General features: G+C 48.4%; 1 protein-coding gene across 2 annotated transcripts in view; it reads right to left on the minus strand.

Moving 5' to 3' along the window:
- Positions 1-1,639: 1,639 nt before the first annotated feature.
- cadm3 (cell adhesion molecule 3) overlaps positions 1,640-14,649 on the minus strand; it is a 68,084-nt gene continuing 55,074 nt past the window's right edge. The window contains exons 8-11 of one of the 2 annotated variants that reach the window (XM_076149288.1): positions 10,473-10,645; positions 8,735-8,758; positions 7,205-7,330; positions 1,640-5,945 (exon numbers count right to left, since the gene is read on the minus strand). In XM_076149288.1, coding sequence (XP_076005403.1) covers positions 5,827-5,945; positions 7,205-7,330; positions 8,735-8,758; positions 10,473-10,645 — 442 coding nt within the window. In that variant the 3' untranslated portion in view covers positions 1,640-5,826. The remainder of the gene's footprint in view (positions 5,946-7,204; positions 7,331-8,734; positions 8,759-10,472; positions 10,646-14,649) is intronic. The other variant, XM_076149289.1, reaches the window with a different exon arrangement.

Raw genomic sequence — 14,649 nt, forward strand, 5'->3', positions numbered from 1 at the left:
TTTGATACTATTCTGTGTAATCTAATTCTTTATTCTACGTCATCTCACATATACATTAACTCTGGGATTCACTGTAAAGCTTTTTGCCCAAAGGTGATAAGATTCATTACCATTGTTTAGGGAATCGCCTTTAAATTAAATTTGATGACAATTACTTCAATCCACTTAATTCAACCTAAATTCTGTTAAATTTCATTGAATTCACAAACAAGGAGTAAAATCTTCATCCTCACTGTGTGGAGGATGCTGTGCAGCTGACTTTACATCTCTGCTCCCTCAGTCTCCAGGGTGAAGCTGCTGGTCTCACTGCGTCCTCTGGTCTGCCACGGCGCCTCCTACACACTAAAGACAAAAGACAGCAGGCCCACATCATGATGGCATCACATATAACAACAATAAAGCATTTCTCTCTCTCTCTCTGTATCTTTAATCTAAAACCCAAAGCTCTCACCTGTAGTGAGTGATTCACATCTGCTTAGTGTCAGATCATATTGAGGAGGATTGTAAACTCCAGTCATGGTGAAGTGAACTACACATCACCTCACATGTACACAAACACCTAAATGATATTTTAGTTTAATCATAATAAAAGTTTATAGTTTATTTGGTAGTAAACAACAGTCTAAGTTTGAGCGCTGCTGCATGAAGCGCTCCAATAACAGCAGAGAGCGTTACAGCAGAGCCACAGATTTACGGTTCCACACCTCCTGTGTTCTATAAAATACCTATAATATAAATTTTTATGTTAACTGGAGCTTTAACTGTGTTGTTTACCAGCCTGTTGTACCTTCACAAGGCATCACATCACATGTTTGAATCTATTCGCTCAATTAGCAACTCACCTTCAAATGGAACAATGAAACCTCCCAAAATGTCTCTCTTTCTTTTTCAATCAATCTCTCCTCAGGTTTCTGTTAATGTTTATTGTGACGTTTTATACCTACAGATTATGATCAGAGCAGGGCTTCCTGTTGTGACCTTCATACACACACGCATGCGCGCACACACACACACACACACACACACACTCACTCACTCACTCACTCACTCACTCACTCACTCACTCACTCACTCACACACACACACACACACACACACACACACACACACACAGCTGGGCAGAGCTGTGATCATCTGTGTGAGGGCTGTGATTTACTGTGTCATTAATTTGCAGCAGGAGTTCAGTGCATCAGGCTGAATATTAACATGTGGCGACAACATGGACGTAAACACGAGCAGGCAGAAGGGAGGAAGAGAGGAAACCACAGCAAGAGAGACGATCAGAGACGGATAGAGGAGTAGAGAAAGAAAGAACATAAAGAGGCCGGGGCATCAGTGTGCTTGTGTGCCACAAAGAAGACGTTCACTTGTTGTCTTTTTGAATTGATTACTTTATGTAAATCAATTCAGGGAAAACAATGAAAAGATGAAGCGACTGTTGCGTTTTTTGTTCAGCACATCGACCCTGAACCACTGAAACCTTGCATTGTAGCGCCCCCTCATGGACAACTCCGTGCACACACGTCAATAACACAACGGAGTGTGTGAGGTTTGGTGTTGGGGGAGTTTTTATCTTCTTGGGCTATCAGTGCAAAGAGGCAAACCCACCTCCTTTGTGAAGAACCAACAACACAACAAGTAAAATTAACCCAAATGCATGTTTATTTGAAGTCAACAACTGAACTGGTATCTTAACAAACAAAACCAAAAAACAAATACTGTCCGAAGTAACATAACAGCCAACAGACGCGAACCCACCGCTGCGTCCAGTCTGGTCTCGCCTCGATGACATCATCAGCCATAGTACAAATCAACATACATGACAGCACTATTCTCATGTGATATGAATATTTATTCAAAAGGAAGACTTGTCATCAAAAAGGACCTAAAGAAAAGACGCTGTTTTAGTCATTTAAACTCATATTTTGCGAATGCATCACACACAAAAGTGTCTCCGGAGTCTGTTTGGGTCTGTAATACACACCTCACACTCGTACACAAACAAACATACACACACACATATATGTACAAATACACCATAGTCACAGACGTCATGCCTGTTGTGCATATCCAGATATGTGTGTGGATGTGTATGTCCCCTAAGTGTGTGTGCAAGAGTGTGTGGGTGCATCTGTAAGAGTAAAGGCAACACTATATACAGGAAATTATATCAAAATGACTGAATGTTAAAACAAAAACTAAACTTCTAACCCTTCAAGTTTTGGAATATCTAATTGTTAAAAATCAGCTGACATGAAGGAAACACGCAGAAGATTATGCACACCTTATACAAAACATAATTTAGAAATCAAAACGTTTCATACTACAACAAAGGAAGGAGATGAATGGCAGCTAGTGTGAGACTGCCTGAGCGGGAGATGGTGAGAGGCAGGACAGAGAAAAGCTGCTGTTTGCTGCCATCTGGCGGCGAGCGGTCGTTACTGCACACGGGTGCCATCAAACTCGAGTGGAGACTAAACCGTGCAGCTCCCGCCTCCAAACCCTGCGTGCCCATGCCGCTTTGCTTGTTTGGTTGAACGGGACGGGCTCTGACTCGCCTGCCTCCACGTTATCCTGCCAGCGGTGCAGCACTGAGGGGGTACAGGGGGGGCGAGGGAGCGCCGGGTTCACCGGGTCGCTGGTCGATGTTTGCAGATCAGAGAACGGCAGCGAGTCGTCGAGAAGGATGTTGGTCAAACGTTTTTGTGTCTCAGGAGAAGAAGCTTGTCTGCAGCTTGTCTGCAGCTCCTCATCTCTCTCTCTCTCTCTCTCTCGACACCCTACGTATCTACAGTTCCAACCTTTTCTCATGCAAGCTACATGCTAGCACATTAACTAAGACGACGGACAGGACGATAAGTTACAGGCAAATACAGGTCCATGAGTTATTTTAGACACTACACTTTTGAGAAACTTTTGAGTACGAGGCAGACATTCCTTTCTCCAGTCGCAGAGCTCCAGATAAGAGTGCTAAATCAAAAAGGAGGGGGGAGGGGAGAGTGGGGGGGGGACGCCGCCCTGCGAGACACGAGGCCGTCCTCTGGTCTGCACGCACGGACGCGTCTCGCTCAGAGCAAACATGTGAGAGACGGCGCTCTGAACATCATCCCGTTTGTTTTGTAGTTGTCTGGTGACGCCGACACACACCAATTACGAACTCCACCAGCCTGTGCCACATGTGTGTGTGTGTGTGTGTGTGTGTGTGTGTGTGTGTGTGAACCAGGTTGGCGGAGCGTCACCACCAGCTCAGCCACCCCAAATTCCAAAGACACGACGTGTGACCCCTGTATAGGTCACCTTACTCTTTGTAGTTTAGCTAGCTTATAGACGCACTAGCCTAGCTGCTGTAGCCGGCTAGGTTGCGAGTAAATGACAAATATGGGGGGAGGGGGAGGAAGAGGAAGGGGAGGGAGGTATGAAAGCACAATCCCTGAACGTTCTCAAAGAGGTGTAGGAGTACTGTCACAGACAAAACTGCCTACGTTTAGGACGACGCCAAACCAGTTCCTCTCCAGGATACGGCGGAGTGGTGCGAGGGGGGATGGAGGGAGGGGGAGGGGGGGAGTTGCCAGCGCAAACGCTACTTCTATGTCTACGTGTGGACTTCTGCATGAGAGAGAGACGAGCGAGGAGAATTGGACATCGATCAAACACAGAGGGAAGGAGCGATGAGGAGGGGAAAGGCCGGGTGAAGGTGGACGGGGACACAGATGGGATGATTGATTAAAGAATGAAAAGAAATGGAGGGGAGGGGGGAGGGGAGGAGAGGAGAGGAGAGGTTCCTCGGTGACTTTCTTCAGCGTGAGTGCACCCTGCGCTCCGGCTTGGCCCGCTGCCCGTCGGGCCGGACCTTGGCGCTCAAACAGTCTGCGGCCTGGGAGCCTCTTAGCTAGATTGCAATCAATTTCCAGGAGCGAGGGCCAAGCGGACCGAGGCGGTGCCAAGGCGATCTCCAACACATTCTGGGAAACTTTTGCTCGGCGGGCGAATGACTTCTGCTCGCAGCAACACAAACAATAACGAAAAAGGCTGTTTGAACAGGAAGCTGAGTGTCGTAAACGCGTGCAGGCAGAGGGACGCTTCTGTTTGGCCTCGCAGTTCAAAACGAGCAATTTCACCTCTGGCAGAGCGGCCGTGCCAGCTCCTTAGAGGAAGTCACCACGGCTCCGGCCCAGACGAGCTTTCAGCTGAACCGAGACCGATGAACTCCAAACTCCAGTGATCGTGCGGAGAGAAGGCGTCGGCCCGGTGCACTCGCACAATCCGTCACGGAAGATTAAAGATCCGAAATCCAGACGCTCAAACTCTAAAGCAAATGAAAATGTTGTTTATGGACTGAGTGATAAAGTGTTAACACTGACGGTAACCAACACAACTCTCTCCTGAAGTCCCTGACTGAAGAACCCAAGAGAAATAAACACGGAAAAGAGGAAAACCCTTACAAAGATTTGCAGTTCATGTTAGTTTTCGTCGCAACATCGTCGCTACTTGGTTTTTTTTTCTTATCGATATTTTTGACTGCATTTGCACGCATGTCATAGAAACAGGCAGGCTTTAGAGTAAATACGTCACTGTACTGCAGTAACAGGAGGAGCGTATCAGAGAGAGAGAGGGGGGAGAGGGAGAGAGAGGGAGAGGGGGAGAGAGAGAGAAGGGAGTGAGAAGAAAGACAGGGAGAGAGAGAGGGAGAGGAAGGGAGAGAGAGAGAGAGAGAGAGAGAGAGAGAGAGAGAGAGAGAGAGAGAGAGAGAGAGGGAGAGAGAGTGTACAGTATTTACAGCACACCAAACATTTTCTGTCAAGTAAAAAGAATGCTATATAATTCTATTTATATATATATTTATATATGTATATCAGAGCCTCTCAGCCTGGTAGCGCAAGACGGTAATGCTGTTTCCTGCACGAGTGTGTGTGTGGGTTAGTGCGTACCGAGGGTTGGTGTGTGTGTGTGTGTGTGTGTGTGTGTGTGTGTGTGTGTGTGTGTGTGTGTGTGGGTGTGTGTGTGGGTACAGCAGGAAGAGGTTCGGCTGGCGTACGAAGGTTAGGCGGTAAAGTGAGAGACAGAGATTGATTTATTCACGGGCGCGGGCTCCACCGGGCGGAGTCGACACGAGGGACACGGAGGAGGAACGAGACAGGAAGAGGAAGAGGAGCGAGAGGCTGAGCTGGGCTGGGTTGGGTTGAGACAGACAGGCAGACAGACAGGCAGACAGACAGACAGGCAGACAGACAGACAGAACGATGGAGGTGGAGAGACAGTCTGCGATGCTGGAATGTGTTTACAATTTTCAGTTACAATTTTTGCTTTAGTAGCGGCGCGATGCAATGCTTTAGTAGAACACACACGGTGACGTCATTCAAAAAAGGAAATCCTGATGCGTTAGTTAGGAGGCGCGCACGTGTGTGTGTGTGTGTGTTAGTCTGAGCGTCTGCGAGCATTCAAGTCTGTGTGTGTGTGTGTGTGTGTGTGTGTATGTGTGTAAGTGTGTGTGAGTGAGACACGTTTTCCCCCCAATCAAGGGTATGCATGTGTGTGTGTGTGTGTGTGTGTGTTACGTCCGTATGTCAGTGCAAAATCTCACTTCCCTGTAATGATGCAAAGATTCACATCAAGTGAGGTTCAACTCCTCCGTTCCTCCTCCCCACAGTTCTTTCCCTCCCTCCCCTCATCCCTTCATCCCTTCATTCCTCCGTCCGAGTGAAGAACTGAAGCTTTGTGAAAACAAATGGAGGTTTTCTTTCTTTCTTTCTTTCTCTCTCTCTCTCTCCTTCACTCCTCCTCCTCCGGCGTCCTCCCGCTGCTCCTTTCCTCCGCCTCTCGCGTCCTCTAGATGAAGTACTCCTTCTTGTCCTCTGCACCGGAGTGGCCGCCCTCCGCGTTGATGATGGCCGTGTCGGCGTCGGGGGCGTCGTCCGAGCCCTTGGCCTCGTGGGTCAAATATGTGCCTGCGGAGAGAGAGAGAGAGGGGGAGAGAGTGAGAGAGGGAGGGAGAGAGAGAGGGGGGAGAGAGAAAGAGAGAGAGGGGAGAGAGTGAGAGAGGGAGGGAGAGGGAGAGAGAGAGGGGGAGGGAGAGAGAGAGGGGGAGAGAGTGAGAGAGGGGGGGAGAGAGAGAGGGGGGAGAGAGAGAGAGAGAGAGGGGAGAGAGAGGGGAGAGAGGGAGAGAGAGTGAGAGAAGGGGAGAGAGAGAAGGGGGAGAGAGAGAGGGAGAGAGAAAGATAGAAAAGGGGAGATAGAGAGCAGAGGGAGAGAGAGAGTGAAGGGGAGAGAGAGAGAGAGAGAAAGAAAGAGAGACAGGGAGAGAGAGAGAAGAAGGGAGAAGGGGAGAGAGGAGAGAGAGAGAGAGAGCGAAGGGGGGTGAGAGAGAATATTAGTTCCATTTTCTCAGACTTTAGGTTCCTTGTTTGTGTTTCTCTTTTCTCCCTTCACTAAATGGAATCGTGGCCTCATAGCTTTTTTAACTCGTTCTGTTCCAGCTTCAACAGAAGCTCAGGAAACACGGCGCAGATTAAACACCATCCACTGCCCTCCGCTGACCTCTGACCTGAACGCTCGCCCAACGACGGCTCGGCAATCGTGTTCGTTAAGTCGCCCAGTCGGCAGTGTGTGAGTGTGTGAGTGTGTGAGTGTGTGAGGGCGAGCGTTCCCCGTCTGTCTCCTATCAAAACACACTTCAGCACTCTGTGAATCTGACATCTGCAGACGGATCCGAGAGGAATTTGCTCTTTCTTTAGAGATCGATTTGGATGAAGCTGAACGGAGAGAATAAAGTAACAGTTAGGAGAGAATATGTAGTCAGGGAAGAGCCGAGCTGCTGGTAAAATAGAAATATCAGTTTAAAAACCTCACATCTGATGCTAAACTGTGAAGGAAACACATTCAGATACAATAAACATTAGGATAAGGTCATTTATTCATCTATTTATTCTACTGGGAGTTGAATAAGGGAGTGCATGTGGGTGTAGAATATATATTTAGCTCAGAGTGCAGTGTGTGTGTGTGTGTGTGTGTCTGAATTTGTATGCATACACCTGTCTGTGTGTGTGGGAGCGTGTATCCATATTTATGCACATGTATCTCTTGTGTATGCTCATGCATGCATGCATGAGTGTGAGCTCCTGTGTGTGTGTGTGTGTGTGTGTGTGTGTGTGTGCGTGCGTGTGTGTGTGTGTGTGTGTGCGTGTGCGTGTGTGTGTACGTGGCCAACCTTTGTGTCTGATGAGGTATCTGCCGAGGACGATGAGGAGGCATAGCAGGATGAAGACGATAACGGCCACCACCCCTCCGATTACGGCGTGGTCCACCCCCGACGAGGTTGACATTGCCGTGGGGTCTGAGAGGAGAGGAGAGGAGAGGAGGGCAGGAGAGGAGGAGAGGAGAGAAGGAGAGGAGGAGAGGAGGAGAGGAGGAGAAGAGAGGAGAGAGGAAGAGAGGAGGAGAGGAGAGGTTGAGCAAAAATAGAAACCAGAATGAGAAAGCAGGGATGGGAAAGATGGAGAGAAAATGAGGAGAGAGAGGATGGAGGTAGAGAGCAGAGGAGTTGGTGATGAGTATTGTGGAAATGAGAGACGGATGTTGAGAGAGAGAAAGATAGAAGAAGAAGGAGGGAGGAGTGGAGAACACTTGTCAATACGTAGCAGCGAACCTTCAGGAGACGAAGACGATGAGGAGGTGCAGGAGGAAGCAAAGAGGCCTCCATGAAAGTAAACTCGCAGGGAAACGTCTCCCACCAAGTTTGGAAAAGAAATTGAGCCGAAAACAAATCAGCCTTTTCCGGGTTTACAGCTGGAATTTCAGTGATTTCCTCCCCCTCGTTGGACCACTTAAGCCCCACCCACTTAAGCTCCGCCCCCTCCGCATCTGGCACGGAGACGATTTGACGTAAAAGAGACGCAAAAAAAAGGAAGAGATGGAAATGGAGCTGAGATGACAGATCGACGTCACGACAATGAGAATACAGTCGCACTTTGTTAGCCAATTGGACGAGAGAAGACGCATGACAACAGCCAACCAGAGGCCAGACACAGACAGAAGTGGAGACAGACACACACAAACACACACACCCTGGTTGACCGGTGTGGAGGTGAGGGAGGAGGGGGCAGTGGGGGAGAGGGGGGGGGGGGCGTGCTGACGAGGCGAGACTGAGAATGAGCCCATAAATCCTCCTGTCAGCATCAAAGGGAAGCAGACAAGACCCAAGAACAGAACCACCTCTGAGCTTGACCCCCCCACCCCTCTCCTCCCAGCACACACACACACACACATACAGTACACATGAAACACAAACAGAAACACACACAGAGGAAGCAGAACAATACGTAATTGACTTGTACCATTAAAGGGTCATGTCTCTGTGTGTGTGTGTGTGTGTGTGTGTGTCTGTGTGTCTGTGTGGGGGTTTTGAACGGACTCCAGCCTGCATGCGTATGTGTGTGTGTGTGTGGGTGTGTGTGGATGTGTGTATTAGATATAACAAGCTGTGTGCCTGGACAGGAGAATGAAAAATTCATCCCCTTGCTCTCTGAAGTTCAAATCAGAGTCCAGACTAGCTTTCAGAGGGACAGCGAGACAATTGCCCAACGGACGAGACAGACAGACAGACAGACACACACACAGGTGGGCAGACAGGCAGACCGACAGACAGACAGGCAGACAGGCCGACAGATGGACGCAGAGTGAGAATGACAGACAGGACCACAGAGTCAGAACGACAGGTGACTGTGGAGAAAAGTTATACCTGCGACGTCGACTGCACCGTCTTCTGTGGATGAGGAGATGTTGTTGGTGTTTTAGATTGATTGTTGGATGGATGGATGGATGGATGAATGGATGGATGGATGGTTGGATGGATGGATGGTGAGATGAGTGGTGGATAGACAAGAGCCCGGTGTTTATCAGGGGGGGTGGGGGTGGGGGGGTTATCAACAGGAGGAAAGAGGGAAACAAGAAAAAAATACCATGAAACAGCTGTGACATCAAAGCCACCCGCCATCTTTGCTCCATAGATTTTTTTTATATATAAACACGTCTCGTTCGGCAGCCAGCATTTATATATGTGCGTGTGTATATATATATATATATAAAAGTGTGTGAGTGTGTAGATGTGCCACAATACACACTCATACATTTATATATCAGTCAAAGAGATAGGAGCGATTTGACTTGAATGGTGCTTTGCCTCGAGCTGTAGCATTGTCGTGCACACTGAGTGGACGACAATGCTCAGTGTGTCCACTCATTGTCGTGCACACTGAGTGGAAAAAAAGGGTACCTCAGTCATTCAGTGTGTCCTGAAGGAATCTATTTGACAATTGTGTCATTTAAATGTGGTTTAAATGTGCTAACTGTGCTAACTGTGCTAACTGTGCTAACTGCGTTGTGGGCGTGTCGGACGCATTTCTTTTAGTGGCTCTATTCCAGTTTAACAATGTTCAGGTACTTCCTAATATATAAGGGAAAATTATGAAAAAGGTAGAATTTGTCTAATTTCTAAATTTCTTTGAACAAAATCAGCATTTCAGGACTCAAATATCAACAAAGATGACTTGAAAAGATGGAGACAAATGTCTTTGCAGTGTGTGCATATGAATGTGTGTGTGTGTGTGTGAGTGTGTGTGTGTGTGTGTGTGTACAACTTTAAACGTTTTTACCTGAGAAAGTGTAAACTCCATTCAGCCGGACGGAAACTGAGGGAGTAAGGGTGAAGGAGGGAGCGCGGGAGGAAGAGGAAGAGGAGGGGGAGCGGGCATTGTCAGCGGAGGGGACGGGAACGCTTGCGGAGGGGGACTCGGGCTCAATCGGCAGGCCGGGGAACAGGTCATTGGAGAGGGAGGCAGCAGAGGAGGTGGACATGTCGGCCGGGAAAGCGGTGGTGGAGGGAGGCACGGTGGGAATCGGGGAGGAGGAGGAGGAAGAGGAGAAGGTGTGGCCAGGATCGGAGCCGGAGCCAGAGAAGAAGTCGGGAGTTGAGGAGGGTGAGGGAGAGAGGGGAGAGAATGAAGAGGGTGAGGGTGAGGTGGCATCCAGGAAGTCTGCGTCCATGAGGCCTTGGGAGGATGAGGAGGATGAAGAGGAGGAAGAGCAATGCCAGGAGAGGGAGCGGGCGAGCAAAGCGCAAAAAACACACACAAGATATTTGGCCAGCGTGGGTCGAACGGGGACACGAAAACAAGCGTCGGGTGGAGGAGGGCGGAGAGGCGCAAACAACGAGAGAAGCGATTGGGCGGCAGCGGATGGGTGGATGAGAAAAAGAACAAAAACAACAAACGAAAGAAAATCAGAAGAGAAAAAAGATGGAAGAAGTACAAGCAAAGCCACAACAAACGACAGAACAAATAAATAAAAGTGATGAAGAAACGTAAAAGAAGACATCCCAACTCTGTCTCTATCTCTCCCTCCATCATCTCTCCCTCTCCCTCTCTCTCTCTCTCTGAGCGTTTTCCCGCCTTTTATCAACCCCCTCTCTCTCTCTTTACCTTGCACGAAGAGCTGGTACTCCCCCTGGTTGTTCCCGATGCCGTTGTCGGCGCGGCAGAGGTAGACGCCGTTGTCCGACTTGTTGAGCATCTCAAAGTTCAGCTTGGCGCCATCCACCTTGGCCAGCGGGGGGAGCTCTCCGTCCTTCTTCTCCCACACGAAGGAGGTCGGCCTGACGGGAGAGACGAGACGAGACCAGAAAGACAGAGAGAGAGAGACAGAGAGAGAGAGAGAGAGAGAGAGAGAGAGAGGGGAGAGAATCAGAGGCTCGATACGGAGGTTTTTGATGAGAACGCAGGGATTGGAAGGCTGGTTTGTGTGGAATGCCATATTTTAAAAAGGAAGGATTAAAAGAGATGCAGGGGGGGAGAGAAGAAGATCAGCATTTCAAATCAGGCTGCGATTAAAACCCCAAAAATTCCATTCTATCTGCCTAACAGATTGTGTGTGTGTGTGTGTGAGAGAGAGAGCGATAGTGAGACGCGCCCTGATAAAAGAATCAATTATGTAAATGCGCCAGTCCTTAAGCGCTGTACAGTAATTACAATGACGGCTGAGCCTGAATCGGGGACAGACCTGAATGTGTTCGCTCTGATTAATTGCTCCCCCAAAATGTAAAACACCCTCGGCGACACCGGAAGACGCCATCCGTAAATTCACAACAACGCCGAGCCGAACCAGGTGGCCGTTTCTGCAGGACGGCGGGACAACGGGACACGGAAACAGCTCGACTCTTAAATCAATCTCTCTTTCACGTTCGAGGAGGGGAAAAAACCAGGCGACGACTTCTACAAATAATGATCTGATTAGCGGTGGGCGAGATATCGAAACCCGACTGAACGCGTGAGATTAAAAGGCAGGAGGAAGACGTCAAGGTTCCGTGATATATTGAAATGGAACCTTTCCTGAGCGGATTCGGATACGCTGGCAGATTACTCGCTGTAAAACCTAATTAGCTATTGTATCACACCGCCTCCAATTGCATGATAATACGCAATTAACCGAACAATTAACTTTGCATTTACAAGCTTGTAATTTGCGGTGTTATTAAACGCGATGTTTAAGATAATCTCTGTTATATGGCGCGGATTTGATGCGTGGTGGCAAGTTTTGATTGGTCAAATCTCCCTTGGTTGATTCCTGTCACGCGTGTCTAATTCCTGTGTTTTGTTCCCCGGCTTTGAGTTCTTGCTTGTTTCAATTAGCACACATGCATAGATAAACAGTGTGTGGCGGCTCATGATATGCCTGAAGACGCCTCCTTATTGCAGTGATGAGCGATGCGACACTGCGCTCTTCCCTCGCTGTCACAGCTGTGATCCACATCGCAGTAAGAAGAGGCTTTCAAGTCCAACTACTCAACTGTTAGACATGAAGAATCGGAAAGGTTCGGGAGGCGACGTTTCACCGTTTACGCCCGAGCAGATCTGGCGTTTTGATCAATTGATGGGGTCAGAAATATAAACGATAAAGGTTCCGGGGTCCCTGGGATAAAGCCAGCGAACAGAGGCACTGAGCAAATGAAAGGGGGATGTAAAACGGCTCAGTCTCAGTATTTTCCTGCTGCATCAACGAGTACTGAACAATCGTCTCCTGTAATAGAAACGCACGGTGTGAAAAGTTTGTGTGCCTGAGAAAAATTTCTGAACGGTTTTTGCATCTCAATGAATGAAGAAGTTAATAAGAAGTTTGAGTGACAGCAGGAGCTCAAATGCTTTTTAAACAACAGGTGCAGCCAATAAAGGAGGGAGTCAGAGCTGAGTCAGTGTGTAAACCACATGTGAAACAACTGGCTCTCACGCCAAAACTGTTACTCCTATCTGAAAACGGATTAAACCGCGAGAACCAGGAGGGTTTCCTGAACATAGGGATGTATTATGGTCCAAAAAGGCCTGAAGGTAAAGAAGAACCGGCGAGTTGAAAAAGACCTAAATTAATTTTCTCGGCTATATGGAGAAAATTCAGGAGCACCGATTCACTGGAAAATCTTTAAAGTCTGCAGAATTTGAAACTCGCAATGTCTGAAAAACCACGAGAGCCTGAAGTCTAAAGGCCTGGAAAATGCTTGAATGGTTTCTCTGCCTGAAAATACGAAGAAGTTAGACGGGCCTGCAGCCATGAAGAGCCTGAAGAGAGTCTCAAGTGATTTGAATTGGTTTTAATGGGGATCTTTCATCTAAAAAAGGCGGAATATTTTGGAAAATATGGAGATGTGATACACAAGACATGAACACTCAGAGTCAAAGGAATAATGTCCTGAACATTCTGACCATTTTAATGTTTGAATGTTGGCTGTAGGCTTAAGAATACTCAAAACAGAAGAACTATACCTGTGATTAGAGAAGCAATCACATTACGGGTAGCAATCACAGCAATTATGTGCGATGCTGACTGTCAGAATGAGTCGGTAGGTAGGTCAAGAAATAAACAGAGGATGTAAACGTGTCTGGAAGTATTTTCACAGCAATAAACTGCTGATAAACAGGTGTTAACATCTTTTGCGCTAATCAGATTACCGTCAGATTAACCTAATCCTGTTACATGTAACCCTGACCGTGACCTTGAACGTACACACACACGCGCGCACGATAAGGTCGGAATTATGCAAAGGTGTTTTTTTTTAGCTGTAAGTGTGTTAAGTGTACAGTCTCTGGCTGTTTAAGTCGGTTAAGTGAGTTCCAGAGCAGGAATGCGATGCAAATACGAGCTCGCCGGGGGGCGGCGCTGATCCAATCAGATAGGAAATGTAATAGAATGTTCAGCATGGTTTCCATTCTCCTCTATTAGCGAGCTGCTGGAGTCGGGCGGAGACCAAAACACACCAGGATTTGATACGGTGACTTATTCCTTTGAACCTGATGGGATGTGACCATGGTAGCAAAAGTGTGCAGCGATTGTATCATGGATAAATGTGTGACTTCCTCTGCGTGTGTGTGACGGGGGGGAAGGGGGAGTGTGTGTGTGTGTGTGTGTGTGCTGGGTGTGTCTGAGAGAAAAAAAAAAAAAGGTGTCATCTCACTGATTGGGTTTTGACTGACAGCTGCGGGGGCAACCTGCGTCTGATTAGATAGGACACTAGCTCGGGCGGCGTGGATAACCAAGCGCACACACACACGCCTCCTTGGCTCCCTCGCTCCCTGCCCCTCTCGCTCGCACGCACACACACTCTGTCTCGCTCTTGTTTGCTCTTCCTCTCTCTCTCTCTCGCCCTCTTTCTGTCTTAGTCATTCTCTGCTTGTCACCAAATTCTTCTCTCTCCTCTGCGCCCACGCATCCTTCCGCTCTCCGTCTCTCTCTCTCCATTCTCTCTCTCCCTCCGCTGTCGGTTTGTTTTCTTTTCCTCTCTTCCGATTCCTTCCCGTGTCATTTTTTCCCTTTGCCCGCCGTCTCATTGTTTCTCTCGTCTCTGCTCCTATAACCCCATTTCTTCCCTTAAACACATCGCCTGTAGAATGCAGCTTTTATCTAAAGCCTCTTAGTGTACGGACATTTTTAGCTTGGGTGATCCCAGTGGGAGCTGAACCCTTAACCCTCTGCACTGTCAGTGCCATACTGTACTGCTACTGAACTACACTGGAACATTTAATATATAGAACGAGCCTCCTCTATGCTTTTCTTTACCCCACAGCTACTAAAAGCATTCTACAGTAAATACACATATTTCAAGCATGGGTGGTCCCAGTGGGAATTGAACCCCTAACCCTGCACTGTTCCAGCCTTGCTCTCCCTTATCGACTCCTTCACTACCTGCTAAAGCACACACATACGGTGACAGCCTCCCTCCCTCCCTCCCCCATCTGGTTCACCTGCCAATCAAAAGAACCAGCAGGTCTAATTCTCCGCCGCTCCTGTGATGAGCTGACAGACGGAGGGAGGTAAGGGATGACAGGAGAGTCGAGGAGGAGGAGGAGGAGGAGGAGGAGAGTGGGGGTTTTTTTTAGAGGGAAAAGGTGTGAGGAGAGATAGAGGAGACTTATAGGAGAGGACAGGGAGGAGAGGAGGAGGAGGAGGGCAGGGACGTGAGGCGGCGGCGAGACAAGAAGGAAAGAGGGAGAACGAGCGTGAATGACGAGGCGGCGGAGAGGGATGGCGGGGGATGGAGGGGAGGAGGGGGAGGAGGAGGGGACCGGATCGATGGGGCTGGTTTCGCTGATGGTTCATCTATAATGCAGAAAT

The sequence above is a fragment of the Genypterus blacodes genome, unplaced genomic scaffold (assembly GCF_046128005.1).
Source record: "Genypterus blacodes isolate CSIRO-AG114 ecotype Tasmania unplaced genomic scaffold, CSIRO-AGI_Gbla_v1 ptg000005l_1, whole genome shotgun sequence".
NCBI classification, from domain to species: domain Eukaryota; kingdom Metazoa; phylum Chordata; class Actinopteri; order Ophidiiformes; family Ophidiidae; genus Genypterus; species Genypterus blacodes.